The sequence below is a fragment of the Podarcis tiliguerta genome, assembly GCF_965153285.1.
Source record: "Podarcis tiliguerta genome assembly, chromosome: 4".
Lineage (NCBI taxonomy): Eukaryota > Metazoa > Chordata > Lepidosauria > Squamata > Lacertidae > Podarcis > Podarcis tiliguerta.
In genome coordinates this window covers 27,930,250-27,947,724 of record NC_139537.1, presented here as the reverse complement: position 1 = coordinate 27,947,724, position 17,475 = coordinate 27,930,250, and the positions used below count along the sequence as shown (strand labels likewise).

The 17,475-nt window shown below is 44.3% G+C and overlaps 1 protein-coding gene across 4 annotated transcripts in view; it reads left to right on the top strand.

The window, feature by feature from the left end:
* The first annotated feature begins 4,402 nt into the window (after window positions 1-4,402).
* The window catches only part of DCLK1 (doublecortin like kinase 1), a 203,352-nt gene continuing 190,279 nt past the window's right edge, over window positions 4,403-17,475 (top strand). For 3 of the 4 annotated variants that reach the window (XM_083437123.1, XM_083437122.1, XM_083437124.1), the window contains exons 1-2: window positions 4,593-4,954; window positions 12,263-12,652. In XM_083437123.1, coding sequence (XP_083293249.1) covers window positions 12,277-12,652 — 376 coding nt within the window. In that variant the 5' untranslated portion in view covers window positions 4,593-4,954; window positions 12,263-12,276. Of the gene's footprint in view, window positions 4,955-12,262; window positions 12,653-17,475 lie in introns of all 4 variants that reach the window. The other variant, XM_083437126.1, reaches the window with a different exon arrangement.

Here is a 17,475-nt window from a genome sequence, read left to right as displayed (position 1 = left end):
CCTCCAAAAGCAAGCCAATAATCTTCCCGGTTCTCAGGGAATGCGGGTTACTTAGGTTGTCCTTTTATAATGCTGTAATTCTTCTTTTAGACTGTTACGATGAAAAGAAAGAGAGGGAGAGAGAAAAAGAACAATCTATAAGGATGACAGACAAGCCCAAACACTGCCAGCAGAACTGGGGGGGAAAGCGATGCTGACAAAGCTTTAGAACCATGTTTTGGACACAGAGGAGCTGTCTGCGGCATAAAACAATGCTCACTTATTCAGCAGCTGTTAAAAGAGCAGACAGCCAAAACAAAGGTGGTACAGGCCCTGCTAGCCAGCCACACATACAAATTTTAGCTGCATTTTCAGCACCCAAGTACAAACAGACGTGTACTGCATCACTTAAGGAGAGCACGCCCACATATATAATTCATGGTGTTTTCTCTCAAAATCCTTACAAGCAAAGTCTTGATCCTTCAAGCACTTATGCTTGGATGCATTTTAATGCGGAAAGCCACCAGCTATGCACATTTAAGGTCTACCTATAGTCAGAACACAAATAAGAAATGTTCTTGGCCCTGAGCAAACCCGGGTAACATGTAGGGCTTATTTGCATCGCCCATGTTTTCCAGGGTTCACATGTTCAATTGTCAGTCATCCGTTGTCGAAAAATCAAGTGATAAACCTACAAATGTGAACACAGGAAACTACCTTGTAAGAGATCAGTCTATTTCTCCAGCTCGCCTTGTGTCTGACCGGAAGTGGCTTCCTGGGGTCCTAGGTGGAGACTCATTCACATCATCTGCTACCTGATCCTTTTAACTGGTGATGCTCAAAGTTGGACCTGGGACCTGCTGTGTGCAAAGCTTGTGGTCTACCGCCGTGTTATCAGATCTCCCATAAGATCAAAGCCTTAGCTTTAATGTGATCTTTATTTTTATTTTTTTATGGTTATAATCAAAGAAACATCCAGCCACTTTTGACGGACAAGTTCACATGCTATGAACATCTGTCCCCTGCCATCCACACACATTGGTGTGTTAAATCCTTACTCCTTGCTTGCCTGGCTGGTGTTCATCTCTGGAAACTGGAATAGTGCGGATAACTTGTACAAATACTAATCCCTCTTATGTGGAGACTGGTTCGGTTACTGTGGCCATTTCCCATGCAAACAGACCAGTATGAGCTGAAAAGACCTGCTTTTCTGTATCGCAACCCATTCAGCTGGCAGCAGATCTTCATGGTTTCAAGCAACCTTCCCAGCCCAACCAGATGTCAGGAGTTGAACCAGGGGTCTTTTGCATGTGGTTTACCATTGAGCTAAGGCCTAACTCTCCCAAACAGATGGTTCAGGCACACACTGATAAAGAAGCATATCTATAAGATAGACACCAAGTAGTTCAATGGTCATTTCCTCTTCCCTGGGGACACTTGGAAATTGTATTTCTGCAAGAAGGCTGAGACCCTCTAACAGATGAGTTTCTGTACTGTGTCAGACTTGAATTACCAAGATTCTTTGGGAAGGACATGATACTGTGCAGGGCCGGATTTAGGTTTGATGAGGCCCTAAGCTACTGAAGGTAATGAAGGTCCAGCTGTCCTTTGTCAACAAAAAATTGTCACTGTTTTTTGTGTTTGTGTTACTGTTTGTTTTGTGTATATATCGCATATATTCATGGACCTAATAGGTATCTAAAGCCATTTGCACATAACAAAATATGTATTTTATCAAAGTAATTGTTGAACTGAAATACAATTAAGAAGTAGTATATTAATAGTGATTTTTTTTGGGCCCCCCCCCAAGAGAGTGGGGTCCTAAGCTGTAGCTTGTTTAGCTTATACGTAAATCCAGGATTGATACTGGGTATCACACAACTGATATAAATTTATACTGTAGCTATGCCTGGTATGAAATACCTTAGATGTGCATTACAGAAAATGTTTATTATATAAAAAACAAAGGTAGCTATTGGGGGTGGGGACCCTCCAAAATCCACAGTTGACCAATACCTTTATCAGATTCAGGACCTACTAAAATGTCACAAAATTGTGGCAAGCTTCCAGGTCCCAAAGAACTCAGTCTAGGTGCTGCAACAAGGTGCAGATGAGGAAGAATAAAAACCAAAACAAGGACATATACCTGTATTAGGCTGGATGTTGTAGCCATGAGGTCAGCTTATAGACTTTGTTAGAAGATTCTGGGATAAAGGCGTAGGAACCATTTCCTCCTGGTGGCATGGGGGTGTGGTTTGGAAAGGACCCTGGCTCAGCGGGAAAGCACATGTTTTTCATCCAGAAGGTTCCATGCTTGTGAAAACCCTGTGATTTGTATAAGTGAAAAACAAACAAACAAAAAACACACCCAATTGGGCAACCCCTTGAAAAATAGTCCAATGAGGAGTGAGCAGTGGAATGTAGTGTGTCAGTTGGAACAAAAAACTGTGACATGTGGGGTGTAGGAGGAGAGGAATTCACGTCTGCTGGGAGCAACGGCTGGCTAGATAGCACTTTTAGAAAGGAGCTTGCACCACAGCTATTTGTTGCAGGCCCCACTTGTTTCTTACAATCCAGAGGAGCTGAATCATTTCCATCATTCACTCATTCATCCACTAGCGAATCCCACTGATGGAGTTCTATAGTTTGTGAGTCGGTTGACCATCTAACAATGATATACTCTTAAAGCAGGCACCCCCAAACTCGGCCCTCCAGCTGTTTTGGGACTACAATCCCCATCATCCCTGACCACTGGTCCTGTCAGCTAGGGATGATGGAAGTTGTAGTCCCAAAACAGCTGGAGGGCCACATTTGGGGATGTCTGCTCTAAAGAGACTCCTCTGTAGAGTAGGTGGAATTTGTCATGGGGTGGTCATCTACAAGACCACTGGCTTTAACCAGTGAGGCAGCTGTTCAACTGGCAAATAACCCCTGCCACCCTCCACCAGCCACACGGCCTGTTGCCCATGGTCTGTCCTGGGTAACCGGCTCTGAAGGCACCCTCTTGACACCCGTGATGAAGCAGGACTCCGTTTGGTCAGCTTCTGTATGTGGAGCGGAGAGGGAGGATGCCATCTTGTACACTGCCTCAGGCAAGAAAACGTCTTTGGCCGACCCTGCTATTAGGAGACAGTGAGAGGCCAATTAGCATGGGAAGGTGATCGCATTTAATCCAGAGCAAAAGGACTAAACCAGTGGACTATGTGCACATAGAAACATTAATCTGAAGTAGCCCTTGTATTCATTGTTAGCATGTGAATATGTTTCTACAGGAATGCCAGACTGCCTAGAAGTTGGTATCCCTAAGAGCGTAAGCAGAGCCCTGCTGCACCAAAGGCCCCATCTAGTCCAGCACCATCCTGTTCTTCCCTAAAGGATGCCCCTACATCACCCTGGCAGATTCTGTGGGTTGGTCAGGAAAAGCTGCGCTGCATTTGTTCCCACACACCATTCCTACTATTGCAGGGATCACCTTTGAAAAGAGAGAGGGAGGAGAAAAAACCTCTCCCAAAGTCAGGCTTTGGCCGCCACACTTTTAAAAAAGCCTTCGCCTCTCTTCACATGCTCAACAGGCATAGGTGCCAACTCCTAGAGCCCTTCGCCCCCCCCCCCTTAAATACTGGGGAGGATCACTCTCTCTACAAATTGATGGGCATTGCCATTCAATGGTGTGTGTGCCGTGTCTTGTGATTTTGTGGGGCAGGTCCCCCCCCCCCCACAAAAAACCATTTTATTCAAGTTGGCACCCCTGCCCAGAGGCACTATTTAGTGTCTCACCCCAATGAATAAGACACTAGGGGGCAGGTAAGACCCACCCCACATAATTGATCACATAATAGGGCGCACCCACACTATTTGAATAGCAATGTCCATCAACTTTGGGGGGGACCAGCCCCCTCAAATATGGAAGCGAGAGCTGGACCATAAAGAAGGCTGATCGCCGAAGAATTGATGCTTTTGAATTACGGTGCTGGAGGAGACTCTTGAGAGTCCCATGGACTGCAAGAAGATCAAACGCATCCATTCTTAAGGAAATCAGCCCTGAGTGCTCACTGGAAGGACAGATCGTGAAGCTGAGGCTCCAATACTTTGGCCACCTCATGAGAAGAGAAGACTCACTGGAAAAGAACCTGATGTTGGGAAAGATGGAGGGCACAAGGAGAAGGAGACGACAGAGGACGAGATGGTTGGATGGTGTTCTCGAAGCTACCAGCATGCGTTTGACCAAACTGCGGCAGGCAGTGGAGGACAGGAGTGCCTGGCGTGCTCTGGTCCATGGGGTCACGAAGAGTCGGACACGACTAAACGACTAAACAACAACAACAAGCCCCCTCAAATATTTTGCTGGGGGGGGGGGCGAAGGGACCTCGGCCCCTAGGAGGTGACTTCTATGCTTCCCACGTTCCAGACCGAGTCTAACTTCCTCTTTGAGCCTGTGGGACAGAGGCAGGCTATATCTTCCTCTCTTCCGACGCCTTCTGCAGCCTCCCGGGCCGCTACCATCCCTGGCGGCGGAGGGCGGGGCAGGGCGGTGTCGGCGGGAACAGCGCCGCCCTCTGGGCAGAGGCCGTGCTCGCGCTTCGCCCAGCCCGAAGAGCCGCATTTCCAGGAGGGCCGGGCTAAGAATGCAAATGAGCCCCGTAAGCGGCTGAAGGGAGAAGAAAGGCGAAGCGGTTGCAGGAGCGACTCAGCCGCCGCGTTAGCCAGCCAGCCAGCCCGCGAGGCAGCAGGAAGGGTGCCCGGGAGGGGAGCCGCCACAAAGCCAGCCGAGCCCTTCCCTCAGGCAGCCGCAGCCGCCAAGCTCCGTGCGAGAGCAGGACGGCGCTGCTGCTCGTGGCCGCCGAGCTGGGCTTTGTCTGCTGAGAGACGCCGGTGGTACCCACCCCCTTTGCGCCAAGCCAGCCAGCCAGCCCGCGCAACTGCCTGCGCTTGTGGGGAAGGCGAGAAGGGACGCTGCGCGATTTGCAAGGCACAGGTAAGCGCTGCGCAAAGGAGAAGCTCCTCGCCCGCCCGCCCGCCTGCCTTTCTCGGGGAGGGGGAGGCATTTGCGCCCCCCCCCCCGCCGACTCTGTCCCTGTAATGCAAAAAAAGAAAGGTCCTGGCTGTCAAAAGCGTGTGTGCCTCCCCCTCCCCAGCACACACCTCTCCCCATTGTCTTGGGATGAGCATCTTGGAAGGATGCGGGTTGGGTTAGGTAGGGAGCTGCTCCGGGGCTTTCTCTCTCTCTCTTTTTTCCCTAAGCAACCCCTTTCCTGCTTTGCCAAATTGGGGAGCTCTGCGATTTTTTTGCACCATTTTGGGCTGCTTGGCTATGGCTGAGATGGGGAGGAGGAGGTTCCCTCTCTGTCTAGGGGAGAAGGCGCCTGTCATTGTGTGGAAGCAGAGGCAAAACGCCCCCCCCCCTTAACCGGCTCCTTTGGGCTTTCTCTTGCCTCATTTGGCCACAGGCACTAGGGAAATTCTGTATTCTACATTTTTTTTAAAAAAAGAATCCTGATATGTCTGTCTACTTGCTTTGAGCATGCTGGGGAGACACCTTTATTTCATGCATTGATAGCTATAGCGTTTTTTTTTTTTTGAAAACGTGCAGGCGGAGACAGGGACAACGTGCCCCATCTGCTAACATGGGGGCAGATGGTGTCACCTCTTTTTTTGAGAGAGAGAGAAAATGAGGAAAGGAAATAGGCAAAAATATGGCCAGGGTGATTCTCTTCTGAAGTCCATTATCATCTGTGCATCGAGGTGGTCCACGTGGCTTATTATTCTATATTAATCACTTGAGCCACATTTTAAAGGATGCCTTTTTAATTTTTTTTTAAAAAGCCCATTATGTAACTGAGGATGGTGGCTTTTCCTAACGAGTGGCCAAACGGAGCCTATTGTTCAGTCTTCTCTGAATGATTTGTATATTGATTTGTGGCATGTATTTGGGGCTGTGTTTGATTGCTTTGTGGAACTCTCCACCCGCATTTGCAGTGCCGCCTTCCTGCACTCGATGAATGTGGTGTGCAGGGTAGGGGCATGAAGGTCTTAGCTGGGCGTGTTCCATTATACAGCAGCCTGCAATTAGGGTCGGCAAAGTGATTTATTGCCTACAAATTTTAATTGTTAGGCTGTCGCCCTTAAACCGTTTATTCTGAGCTTTGTGTGTGAGTGTGTTGTCTATGGACCTTCTCTGGATTAAGTGGCTTGAGAGCTGTGGCCTGTTCCTCATGATGGACACACAGAATTTGGGGCGGGGGTGGCAGTAGTTGGTGTGACATGGCCATGCTGTGATTGAAAAGCATCACATTTCCTCTTTAAAGTTTCCTATTGAAGTAAAATTATTCATGCTGGGTCAGAGCATCTCCTAAACATTCTTCTTCGATTTTTTTTTTTGTAATTTTTTAAAAAATTGCTTCTAATCTTCTGCAGGATTCTGCTGGTTCCCACCACTGTGTTTCCACTATGCAGTCAGGCTCACACGTTCAGATGCAAGGCTCTTCTTTTGTGGCCTCTCATGTATAATACAAGGATGGTACCAGGGTGTTTTGCATAAATCTGCACTTTGGAGTTTAAAATTTGGAGTTTGCTTTGAAAATGCTGGTGTCTGATCTTGGGCCTAAACTGGTCTTCTATCATGCTTTCAAATGCCATGTCATGGCTATGATTAGATATTATCATCATCTGTGATTAGACGGGATTTCAGACTTGTAGCTCAATTTTTATTTTTATTTTGTAAACAAATGTGTTTCATAACTTGCAAATTCTAAGGTGGATAATCTCCATAACATGGGATGTTCATGCTAAGCAGATGTGAACTGTGAGCTATAAGAAGTCTGGAATAAGAGCACCACCTGTTCTAGATGAAGTTTTCAGGAAGCATATGTTCAACTTTGAAGCCCACCAGCACACGTTTAAGGATCACTCTGAGATGCAGAGATTGCTAGTTTTAAAAAGTATTTAGACAAATTCATGGAGAGGAGGCCTATCGGTAGCTATTAGCAATAATGGCAAAATAGAACCTCCATGTTCAGGGGCACTGTACCTCTAGCAACATGCTAGAGGCCACTAAGCAGAGGAGGATTACTGCCTTCGTACTTTGCTTCTCTGAGTTTCTCAGAAGCACCTGGCTAGCCACTCTTGAATGCAAGAAGGGGTTTCCATGCATTGAAAGGGCAATGGGGCCACACTATCAGCCCCACCTTTAAACCTGTTCAGCTCCCCAGCCCCACTCCTTAGTGTCCACACATAGAGTGTGGTTGTCTGTAGTTGGCAAGCCTGCTTTCATAGATCCTTGCATGCATAGGCTTCCATTCCTAATGGAAACATCCATGGATGTTGGGGTGGAGTGGGACCAGTGGTACACCCCCCCTTCAGCATGTAGAGCACCCCCTCTTGTGAATAATGAATTAACGTGGCTTGCACAGGGCTCTGATTTGATCTAGCAGCCCTACACCTGTGTTCTTTATTTACCTGTATGCTAAAAGTTTGATGAGCCTGGATAGCTCAGTTGGTTAGACCATGGTGCTGATAACACCAAGGTTGCAGGTTCGATCCCTGTATGGACCAGCTGCATGTTCCTGCATTGCAGGGGGTTGGACTAGATGATCCTCAGGGTCCCTTCCAACTCTACAGTTCTATGATTCTGTTCTATGAAAAGTTGAGGTGGGATGCATGCCAAACTAGTTTTAAACGTGGGTCCAGGGCACTACTGGTATGTCTTTGGTACATTGAAAGCCTGTAGCCTTGAGCACAATGATGTGGAATCAGGTCCTGTTGAAATCGGAGGGTCTTTCAAAGAAACACATTAAGGTTCCCAAACTACTGATTGCTTTTCTCCTCTCCCTACCACCCCCACTCACAATAAATACCTGTCACCCAATGATTAGTGATATAGCCTGCCCGGTTCTGCTATTTTCCTTTCTTTATGGGAAATCAATGTGATGGATAAGACACTTTTAAATTAGGTTTGTATATTTGTTCTATAAATACATTTTGCTGTGCTTTATTTTTGCAACTTTTTAAAAGAGCTACAAGTGTAGGCTACAGCTGTAAACAAAATGATTGATTCCTGGATTTATTTATTTAACAAGCAAGGCTTTACATAGTTGGGAAGATGGCATTCTCAAAATGCCTTAAATAGATCCTGGGGGAAAGACGGTTGTATAATAAAATGGTTGCAATGTTTTAATATATGTACTGTATTAGGAACATGTTTGTTTCATTTTGGACAGAATTCTGACATCATTTTTAATTGTCCTGTATGTTTTGACATCAGTCAATTCATTTTATGATTCTGAAGCTGTCAAGCTGGGCAGCAGTTTATGCTAATCCAAATGCTTATAATTCCTTCTCATTTCAAGGGGGAAAATACCAGTGATGGCTAGTATTTTTGAAGGTTTAAACATAAAAGATTAGCTCATTTATAGTCCTTTTATTATAGATAGGGACTTCTGGTGCTTCTTTTTGTATCCTCCAGCTTAATCCTGTGCTTGTCTACTCAGAAGTAAGTCACATGACACATAGGCCCAATGTACTCATGCAGTAGAATCAAATGCTAAGATTTTTCTGGATTATACAACTTCAGGCTGCAAATGAGGAACCTTTCTGAATGCATCCCCACCCCCTAATAACAATGAGGCCTCCTTATATGTCGAAAATGCAGTGCACCAGGGAGAAGGACTTAACTTAAGCTTTGCTAGGGATGGGCAAGAAATTCAGTTCAGTTTGCACTTAAAGCATACCTGCCTACATTTGCACTGTTAAAAACAATACAATATATGAAAATGAAACACAGCCATACTTTGAATTTTGCACTTCCCTGAATTTTGCACTACAGTTCTCCAAACAAGTAATGTATACAAAAATGTGTATGTTAGGGTAAAGTATGTATGAACATGCATATTTGAGTGGAAATAGCATACAAAATGCATTAGATTAGGATAAATAGATTAGCAAAAATGTGTATATTAGGCAAAAATGCATACAAAATATGTATGTTAGGAGAAATTAGCCCTGAAATACTGGTGGATTCTTATGGTATTTTCAAAGACTGATGTGGAAATATGGAGAACAGAATTTATGAGTAGAACAATGAAAAACTGGGGGAAGTCAAAGCTGAAAATTCCCTCAATCCCAGGCTTTACCCTCGTATGGTATATTGGTAGATGGTGCTATTATTGAGTGGGAATTTGTCCCCATGGTTCTCCCTTCTAAAGACTGAAGCATTACTCTAGTATTATTTCTGTACCCTAGGAGGAATAGGCAAGTGGAACCCTGTAGGACATACATTTGCTTTGCCAGGGCTTTACCCTGGGGCCTGTACCTCCCTATGGAGAACAGCTGCAGCTCAGTGCTGCAGCACCAACCTTCCATGCAAAAGTTCCCAGGTTTAATCCCTGGTATCTCCATGTAGGAGCGAGAATGATCCCTGTCTGAAATCGTAGGGAGCTGCTGCCAGTTAGATTGCACTGATCTAGACAGCATCTAGTACAAGTGTTTTCGGACTATGGCCCATGGACTGCCAGTGGTCTGTAAGATTCATTCAGGTGGTCTCTGGCATGTCTGCATTAACTATTCATATGGATTTTGAATGCATTTTTATTGCTTCTTTTATTTCTCATATTGTATTTTGTTGCATTAGAAGTTGAAGTCCACAGAACTCAAATGGCAATAAAATACAATATGAGAAATAAAAGAAGCAATAAAAATATAACTAAAAATCATACTGCTTCTTGCACAGCACGTTACAGTTAGTACAACAGGCAGAAAAATGGTTAAGTGGTCTGCCAAGGCCATTTTCAAGTGGTCCCAGGGGGAAAACCTCTGATTTAGATAATGATGAATGAGGTAACCTAATAACCTAACTTGGTATAGGATAGCAATGCTTTTTTGGGGTAGTCTCCACTCCCTTCATGCCTGCATTTTCAAGGAAATGGGCTTTATATACTGTGAGCCTTATATAGGCTACCATTCTTCTATGACTGTCTTTGCTTTAAATCAGGGATGGGGAACCATTTTCTGCCCGAAGGCAACATTCCTTACTTGGCAGCCTTCTGGGAACCATATACCAGTGGTGGGCAAGAGCTGTGAAAGATGATTATGCAAATTCAGGAAGGGTAAGGCTGTCACAGTCTTTCAACCATGCTGACTATGTTCTCCTACCATGGCTGGAGGCAGGATGCTTCTCAATACCAGTTGCTGGGAATCACAGGTGGAGAGAGAGAGCTGTTGCACCGAGGCCCTCCTAATGAGGTTTCCAGTAGGCATCTGGTTGGCCATTGAGAACAGGATGCTTGACTAGATGGGTCCCTGGCCTGATGGAGCTGGAGGCAAAAATGGGCAGAGCAATGAAGGGAGTTTATAAGTGGGGCACCACAATTGAGAAGACAGTCACTACCCACCTCGCTCCAGATAAAAGGGACACCTGGAGGAGTACCTCCAAAGATGACCTCAGTATACATGCAGGTTGAGATGGGAGTCAATTTTCATTTAGTGAGATAAGACTGGCGATAGCTAACAGGCTGGGGATTTGCAAATGCATGGCAACTGTGAACTGGTCTAGGCAGAGTTGTCTCTGACCCACAGGCTGTTTGCCATGAAAACATTTTGAACAGTCAGTGAACCTAGATGGCAACAAACAGAAGCAACCCTTGATCTAAGACAGCCTTTGCTAAATTTATGTGCAGGCTAGGGCTGGTGGGAGTTGTAGGCCAAAACAGCTGGAGGGCACCAAGTTGGCAGAGTCTGCCCTAAGACAACTTTAAAAATAATAATTAACCTCTGCCTGTGAATTTCCAGATAAGGCTGCAATTCTGTATACTGGGGTGGGGAATCTATGGCCTTTCAGATACTGCTGGACTACAACTCCCATCATACTTGATCAGTGGCCATACTGACCAACAAAATCTAGAGCAGGAGTGGGGAATCTTTGGCTCTCCAGAGGTTACTGAACTACAGCTCTTATCAGCCTTAGCAGGAATGGCCGGTGTCCAGGGCAAATGAACATCTGGAGGGCCAAAAGGGTCTTTGCTTTACATATTTCCCTGGGAGTAAGTCTCGACAGAGTTTCCTTCCAAGTAGACATGCATAGGACTGCACTGTCAGCTATCTACTCTTGAACATGCTTTCATTGGTCCTGCATATGTTTTAGTGGAAAACCACACTGCTGGATTGTGCCCCAGTCCTGAATTGAATGTGCTAGATCTTGAAAGACTGACTTTCTTGGTGATTAGGTTCTCCATTAAAGTATGGGGAAATTGTGACAAATCCACAAGACCATTAAATTGGAGAACAAGTCTGGAGTCGCAGCAGCACCTGAGTAAAATCTCTATCTTGATTGTGCTGAGCAGAGCCGTGCTTAAGTCCTTTCTAGCAGGCTTGATAGAGTCTCATTTAGCAAGAATCTCAGATACTGCTGGTAATACAACAGAAAGTCACTCAAGGCTGACTGAGGAGCAGACAGGCACCTTTTGTGTGTGTATGTGCTTGGGAGACAGAGCAAACATTTTATTTATTTTAATAAAAATGCAAGATTGGTTGTTAAGCCAATAATGAATAAAGAATGACCCTCCACCTTGTTTTTATGTGCTATCTAATGTAAAATATCTTGTTCCATTCCCCTGCTTAGCTGGTGCCTGGTGGCCCATTCCTTTCTATAGTAAGCTAAATCCTCTTACAAGGGCCATACATAATGTACGTTCCTCACTTGCAAGAAGACTATCGTTTTACTGTGTATCTTAATTATGGGTATTTTTTCAATTGGTTTTATTCTTATTAGTTTGCTGTTGGCTTTTATTTGTTTGTGAACCGCCTTGGTATTACGTCTTGAAGTGGAAGGCAGTATATAATTTCAGTTATAATAATATTAGTGGTAATAGTTATGTGGCAGTCTCTGGAACTCCCTGCCCATTGATATTAAGCACTCATTTTTTGATTAGGCAAGTCTACTCAAACATGAATTTTAATTATATGCATTTATTTTATCTTATTTTTTTAAAAAATCAATTGGCTTTTATCTGTATTCTGATAATTTTATTATGTCTACTTTTTAAAAAGCCTGTTTTTTATGGCTGCTTTTAATGAATATTTTATAACATTTTCTACAAGCCACTTGCAGAGTTTTTCTTTAATTGCCGTTAAGCAGTGTACTGTATAAATATTCTTGCATTGCGGGAAGAGTTGGCCAAATTCAGGTTGGTTGTAGCAGAGCCCTAAATCCTCGGTGTTTTAATATGGTTGCTGCATAATTACAGTGCATATTGATCAGTCTCTGCCACGTCTGCTCTCTCGCCCCTTCCAGATTAACTTTCCAAGATGTCCTTTGGGAGAGATATGGAGCTGGAACACTTTGACGAGCGCGACAAAGCACAGCGCTACAGCCGAGGGTCGCGGGTGAACGGCCTGCCTAGCCCGACCCACAGTGCCCACTGCAGCTTCTACCGCACCCGCACCCTACAGACCCTCAGCTCCGAGAAGAAAGCCAAGAAAGTCCGCTTCTATCGCAACGGGGACCGCTATTTCAAAGGGATTGTATACGCCATCTCTCCCGACCGGTTTAGATCTTTCGAGGCCCTGCTGGCTGATCTGACTCGGACTCTCTCTGATAACGTCAATCTGCCCCAGGGTGTGAGAACAATCTATACCATTGATGGAGTCAGGAAGATTACCACCTTAGACCAGCTGGTGGAAGGTCAGTATAATAATAAATAATAATAAAAATAAATAAATAATTTATTATTTATACCCTGCCCACACTGGGCGGCTCCCAACAGAACACTAAAAACAGAATAAAACCTCAAACACTAAAAACTTCCCTAAATAGGGCTGCCTTCAGATGTCATTTAAAAGTCAAATAGTTGTTTATTTCCTAGACATCTGATGGGAGGGCGTTCCACAGGGCAGACACCACCACCAAGAAGGCCCTCTGCCTGGTTTCCTGTAACCTCACTTCTTGCAGTGAGGGAACCACCAGAAGACCCTTGGAGCTGGACCTCAGTGGGCTGACGATGGGGGTGGAGATGCTCCTTCAGGTATACTGGGCTGAGACCATTTAGGGTGTTAAAGGGCAGCACCAACACTTTGAATTGTGCTCTGAAACGTACTGAGAGCCAACGTAGGTCTTTCAGGACTGATGTTATATGGTCTCGGCGGCTGCTCCCAGTCACCAGTCTAGCTGCCGCATTCTGGATTCGTTGTAGTTTCTGGGTCATCTTCAAAGGTAGCCCCACATAGAGCACATTGCAGTAATCCAAGTGAGAGATCACTAGAGCATGCACCACTCTGGCAAGACAGTCCAGTTAGTGGGACCAATGAGTAAACCCTGTTGCAGTATGGTATAGGCCTTTTCTCTGTGCCAGTCAGCTAACCGTACACTGCACTATGATTTTTCCTCTTTTGCATACCCATTGCAACAGTCTGTGGCTTCTGTGTTTGCTCAATCCTCCTTGAGTTAATTTGTAGGTTTCCTCCAGTTAGGAGTTTTGTTTTGATAACAATCCACCCTCCCCCCTTTTTTTGCAAATCTTGAGGTTTCTCCAAGTCACTCTCTCTCTGTGTACCACTTTGGATCCACACTCATGCCTGCAAATCAGCAATAGAGAGAACAAGTAGGAACAAAACTGTCTCTTAATTCTGACCAGAGGAGAAATTGAAATGAAAAGACAGAAGGAAGAGCTGGTGTATATGTGTGTGTGTTAATTATATACATACATACATACTGAATTTAAATATCCAAATACCAGATCTGGATGTCTGGTATGCTGTTTACCTGCAAACTGCTTTATCTTGGACGTGTCCTAAAATATTCTCGTATTGGTTAAGATCTGCCGGCAGCCTAATACGTTGTCCTGTCTTTCGCATTAGTCTGCTGAAATGCAGGGGTAATGAATAGGCTTTATTCTAAAGCTTGTGTGCTTTAGAATATCTCAAATGAGTACTTAAAAGTTGAGATTTAGATTTAGCAGTTATAGGCCAGGCATAATTGGCATTTCCCCCATGGAGAACTACTGCCAAGATGTTGCTGGACAACTCCTTGGCGTTGATCTTCAAGTGCGAGTCAACTTTCCAAGTCGCTATAGAAAGCGGCAGAATGCGGATTGTACAAATACAGGCTTTCCCCCCGAAAGGGCAATGTGTGTACAGTGGTTTATTTGTAGGGTAAGAAATGCACTAGCAACTGTCAAGCAGCAAATCAGATTATCAAGTTTTCTGGAACAAGCAGTTGACAGTGGTTTTTGTAAATAGGTTCCACTCAAAGATCCTGCTGTCTTGACCCTTTCCCTTTGATAGAACCTTATTCAATTAGAGCTACTGGCTTCTTACAATGTGATAAAACCAATAGTTATACTTAAAGTCACAAAGCAAAACCAATGTCTGAAAACTTGCATCGATCTTATGATTCTCTCTAAAATTCAAAAAGATGTAACAGTTCCTCTTGCTGATTATTATGCCTGCATCTCTGGACACAATCAAATGGGTTTCAGGGAAAATCCTGTATCAACATCATTCTTGTCTACGTTTCTGGTCCTCATGTTTCTCTTTCGCAGGCTTCAATTTATTTTGGTTATTCTTAAGGTGTTTTCCATACTTAGCCAATGATCAAACACCTCAAGTCTGACTTGTGTAGCACTGAAAGCCAAACATAAGTCCTTCACTCTCAAGATGCTGAAACATTCAGGTATTTCATGCATGGATTAACTGAAACAAGCACAGTCAGCTGAATGGTGTAACAGACTGTCCATAACTTCAGTAACTCACCGAAATTACTGAACGTTCTAGTTTTTTTAATAATATGACATACAATTTTTTATTGTAAGCTGTCTTGAAGAACCCTGTTAGACCCAAAGGAGCATTATAAATAATGAGGAAAGTGAAGAAAAACTGCTGCAAAATAATTAAACATGCAATTGGTCGTAGAAAATTGTTTGGATATTGCAGATTGTCCTTTTTAATTATTATTTTTTAAATATCAAAAGTTCAGTGGAGTTTCAACCTTCTAACATTTAATCATGCAGTTAGATTTAATGGGACTAGACCTCATAGCTGTTTTTTAAAAAATTAAATTAATTTTTGAAATTAATATCGCCTGCTATGGAATTTTTTGTTAGTACTGACTGGCTGCCAAAATCTATTAAAAATCTTGGTGTTCGGAGGAGAGAACTGAGTGCAACAGGGTATGGTAATCAAATTGGAATATAATGTGAAACTGATCCGCAACAATGCTTGGTCAGCCATCACCTTGAAAAATAAGTGTGCCATAAACAAGCCAGCTCTGAAAACACATTTATTCATCTGTAACTGATGTTGAAAATTAGCAAATAATAAAGTTGCTTATACTGTTTCAGACTGTTCTTCCTATCTTTGCCCAGTATTGTCTACTTTGCAAGGTTTACAGCAAGGGCTTCTCTTCCTAGTTACATCCTAAGACTACCTTAACAGGAGACGCCTGGGACCTTGTGCATACAGAGCTCTTATACTGAGCCGTGGCCAGCTGTCAACTCTGTGTTTCATTCTGCATTTGCAAAGAGAAACTGTCCTAAAGAGTTAGCTTTAGCTCCATTTGCCAGTTGTCTACTGGAATTTGAAGGAGTGAGTTCCGCTTTACTGGAAATCAATCTCCTGGCCTACCCGAAAGGAACACATATTTAGAATAAATGAATATTTCCCCCCCTGAATATATTTCACAAACTGACAGTTCATGGCAGTGTTCTCCTACATTCTCTCTCTCTCTTTTTTTTAAACTGATGCTGCAAGTTTATTATAGATACGATTAGCTTGCAGCTGTGTGTTGCATCTAAAGAGTTGGGAAAATCACTTGGTGGTGTCCCACTCCTCCAGTTACATTTATGCTGAAGCCGACAGTTTTCAAAGAACAGGGAGAAGAGCCTGGCTTTTTGAAATGGCCAAGCCTCCTTCAGCAATGTCAACTGTGATTCCTTCATTGCAGGGGTTTGGACTTACATGACCTTTGGGGTCTCTTCCAACTCTACAACTCTGATTCTAACTTTTTCTTAGTGGCTCTCTTCCCCTGTTACCTAAAGCAATACACTCAATCTCTCTTTTCTTCGCCCCAAGTTCTGCCTGGAGGTGAGAGGAATGATTTACCTGTCTGAATGGGATGTTAGGTACCCAGCCCATATAACCCGAATGCTGGATCTGACCAGTGCTTCTTTGACTGTGGTAAAGTTGTCTCTGGGCTGAAACCCTTCAGAAATGTTGTTGTTGTTGTTGTTTAGTCGTGTCCGACTCTTCGTGACCCCATGGACCAGAGCATACCAGGCACTCCTGTCTTCCACTGCCTCCCGCAGTTTGGTCAGACTCATGCTGGTAGCTTTGAGAACACTGTCCAACCATCTCGTCCTTGGTCATTCCCTTCTCCTTGTGCCCTCAATCTTTCCCAACATCAGGCTCTATTCCAGGGAGTCTTCTCTTCTCATGAGGTTGCCAAAGTATTGGAGCCTCAGCTGAGTGCTCCTTCCAGTAAGCACTCAGGGTTGATTTCCTTAAGAATGGATAGGTTTGATCTTCTTGCAGTCCATGGGACTCTCAAGAGTCTCCTCCAGACCATAATTCAAAAGCATCAATTCTTCGGCGATCAGCCTTCTTTATGGTCCAGCTCTCACTTCCATAAATCACTATTGGGAAAACCATAGCTTTAACTATACGGACCTTTGTCAGCAAGGTGATGTCTCTGCTTTTTAAGATGCTTCCTCTGTTACCTAAAGCAATACACTCAATCTCTCTTTTCTTCGCCCCAAGCTCTGCCTGGAGGTGAGAGGAATGATTTACCTGTCTGAATGGGGTGTTAGGTATCCGGCCCATATAACCCGAATGCTGGATCTGACCAGTGCTTCTTTGACTGTGGTGAAGTTGTCTCTGGGCCGAAACCCTTCAGAAATATTAGGCAGTGGAGAATGGTTCTCTGTCTCTCTCTCTCTCCCCCCCCTCCCTCTCTCTGAGCTTTTACTGTATTATTATTTTGACACTGGATCAACCTTTAGGAATGATTTTAAGCTAGGGAATCCTGCCATGGCGAGAGATTGCAAGTACCCTCCAGCACTGATTCTGGGCAACACTGGAAGTTCATACAGTGAAACCTTAAGGACAGATGCTTTATCTTGTTATGTTCAACCAAGTCTCTGAGCAGTGGTAGATTTCAGGGGTGCCAGCATGTACCTCAGGCTTGAGTTCCTTGGAATGAAGGTCACTGTAGACATTGGTGTCTTTGTGATAATTTTATTTAGACAGATAACATGAACAGAGCATATGATAAAAGGCTTCACATTCTTAATGCTCTCAACTGATCTTGCTCCCCAATTGGATTTCTAGAAAGCCCCCTGCAAATGCCATAAGCTTTGGATTCAGGACAGAGAGCAGGCCATGCCTCTCTTTCTTCCCAGCCCCAGATGAGACTGGCTCAGGTCTGTCTTCTCTTACACTTGCTGATGACATCACCTCCAGCTGGGGAAGGTGCCTGCCTTCTGGAAGCATCTTCGGCTCATAGCTTCTGTGGTT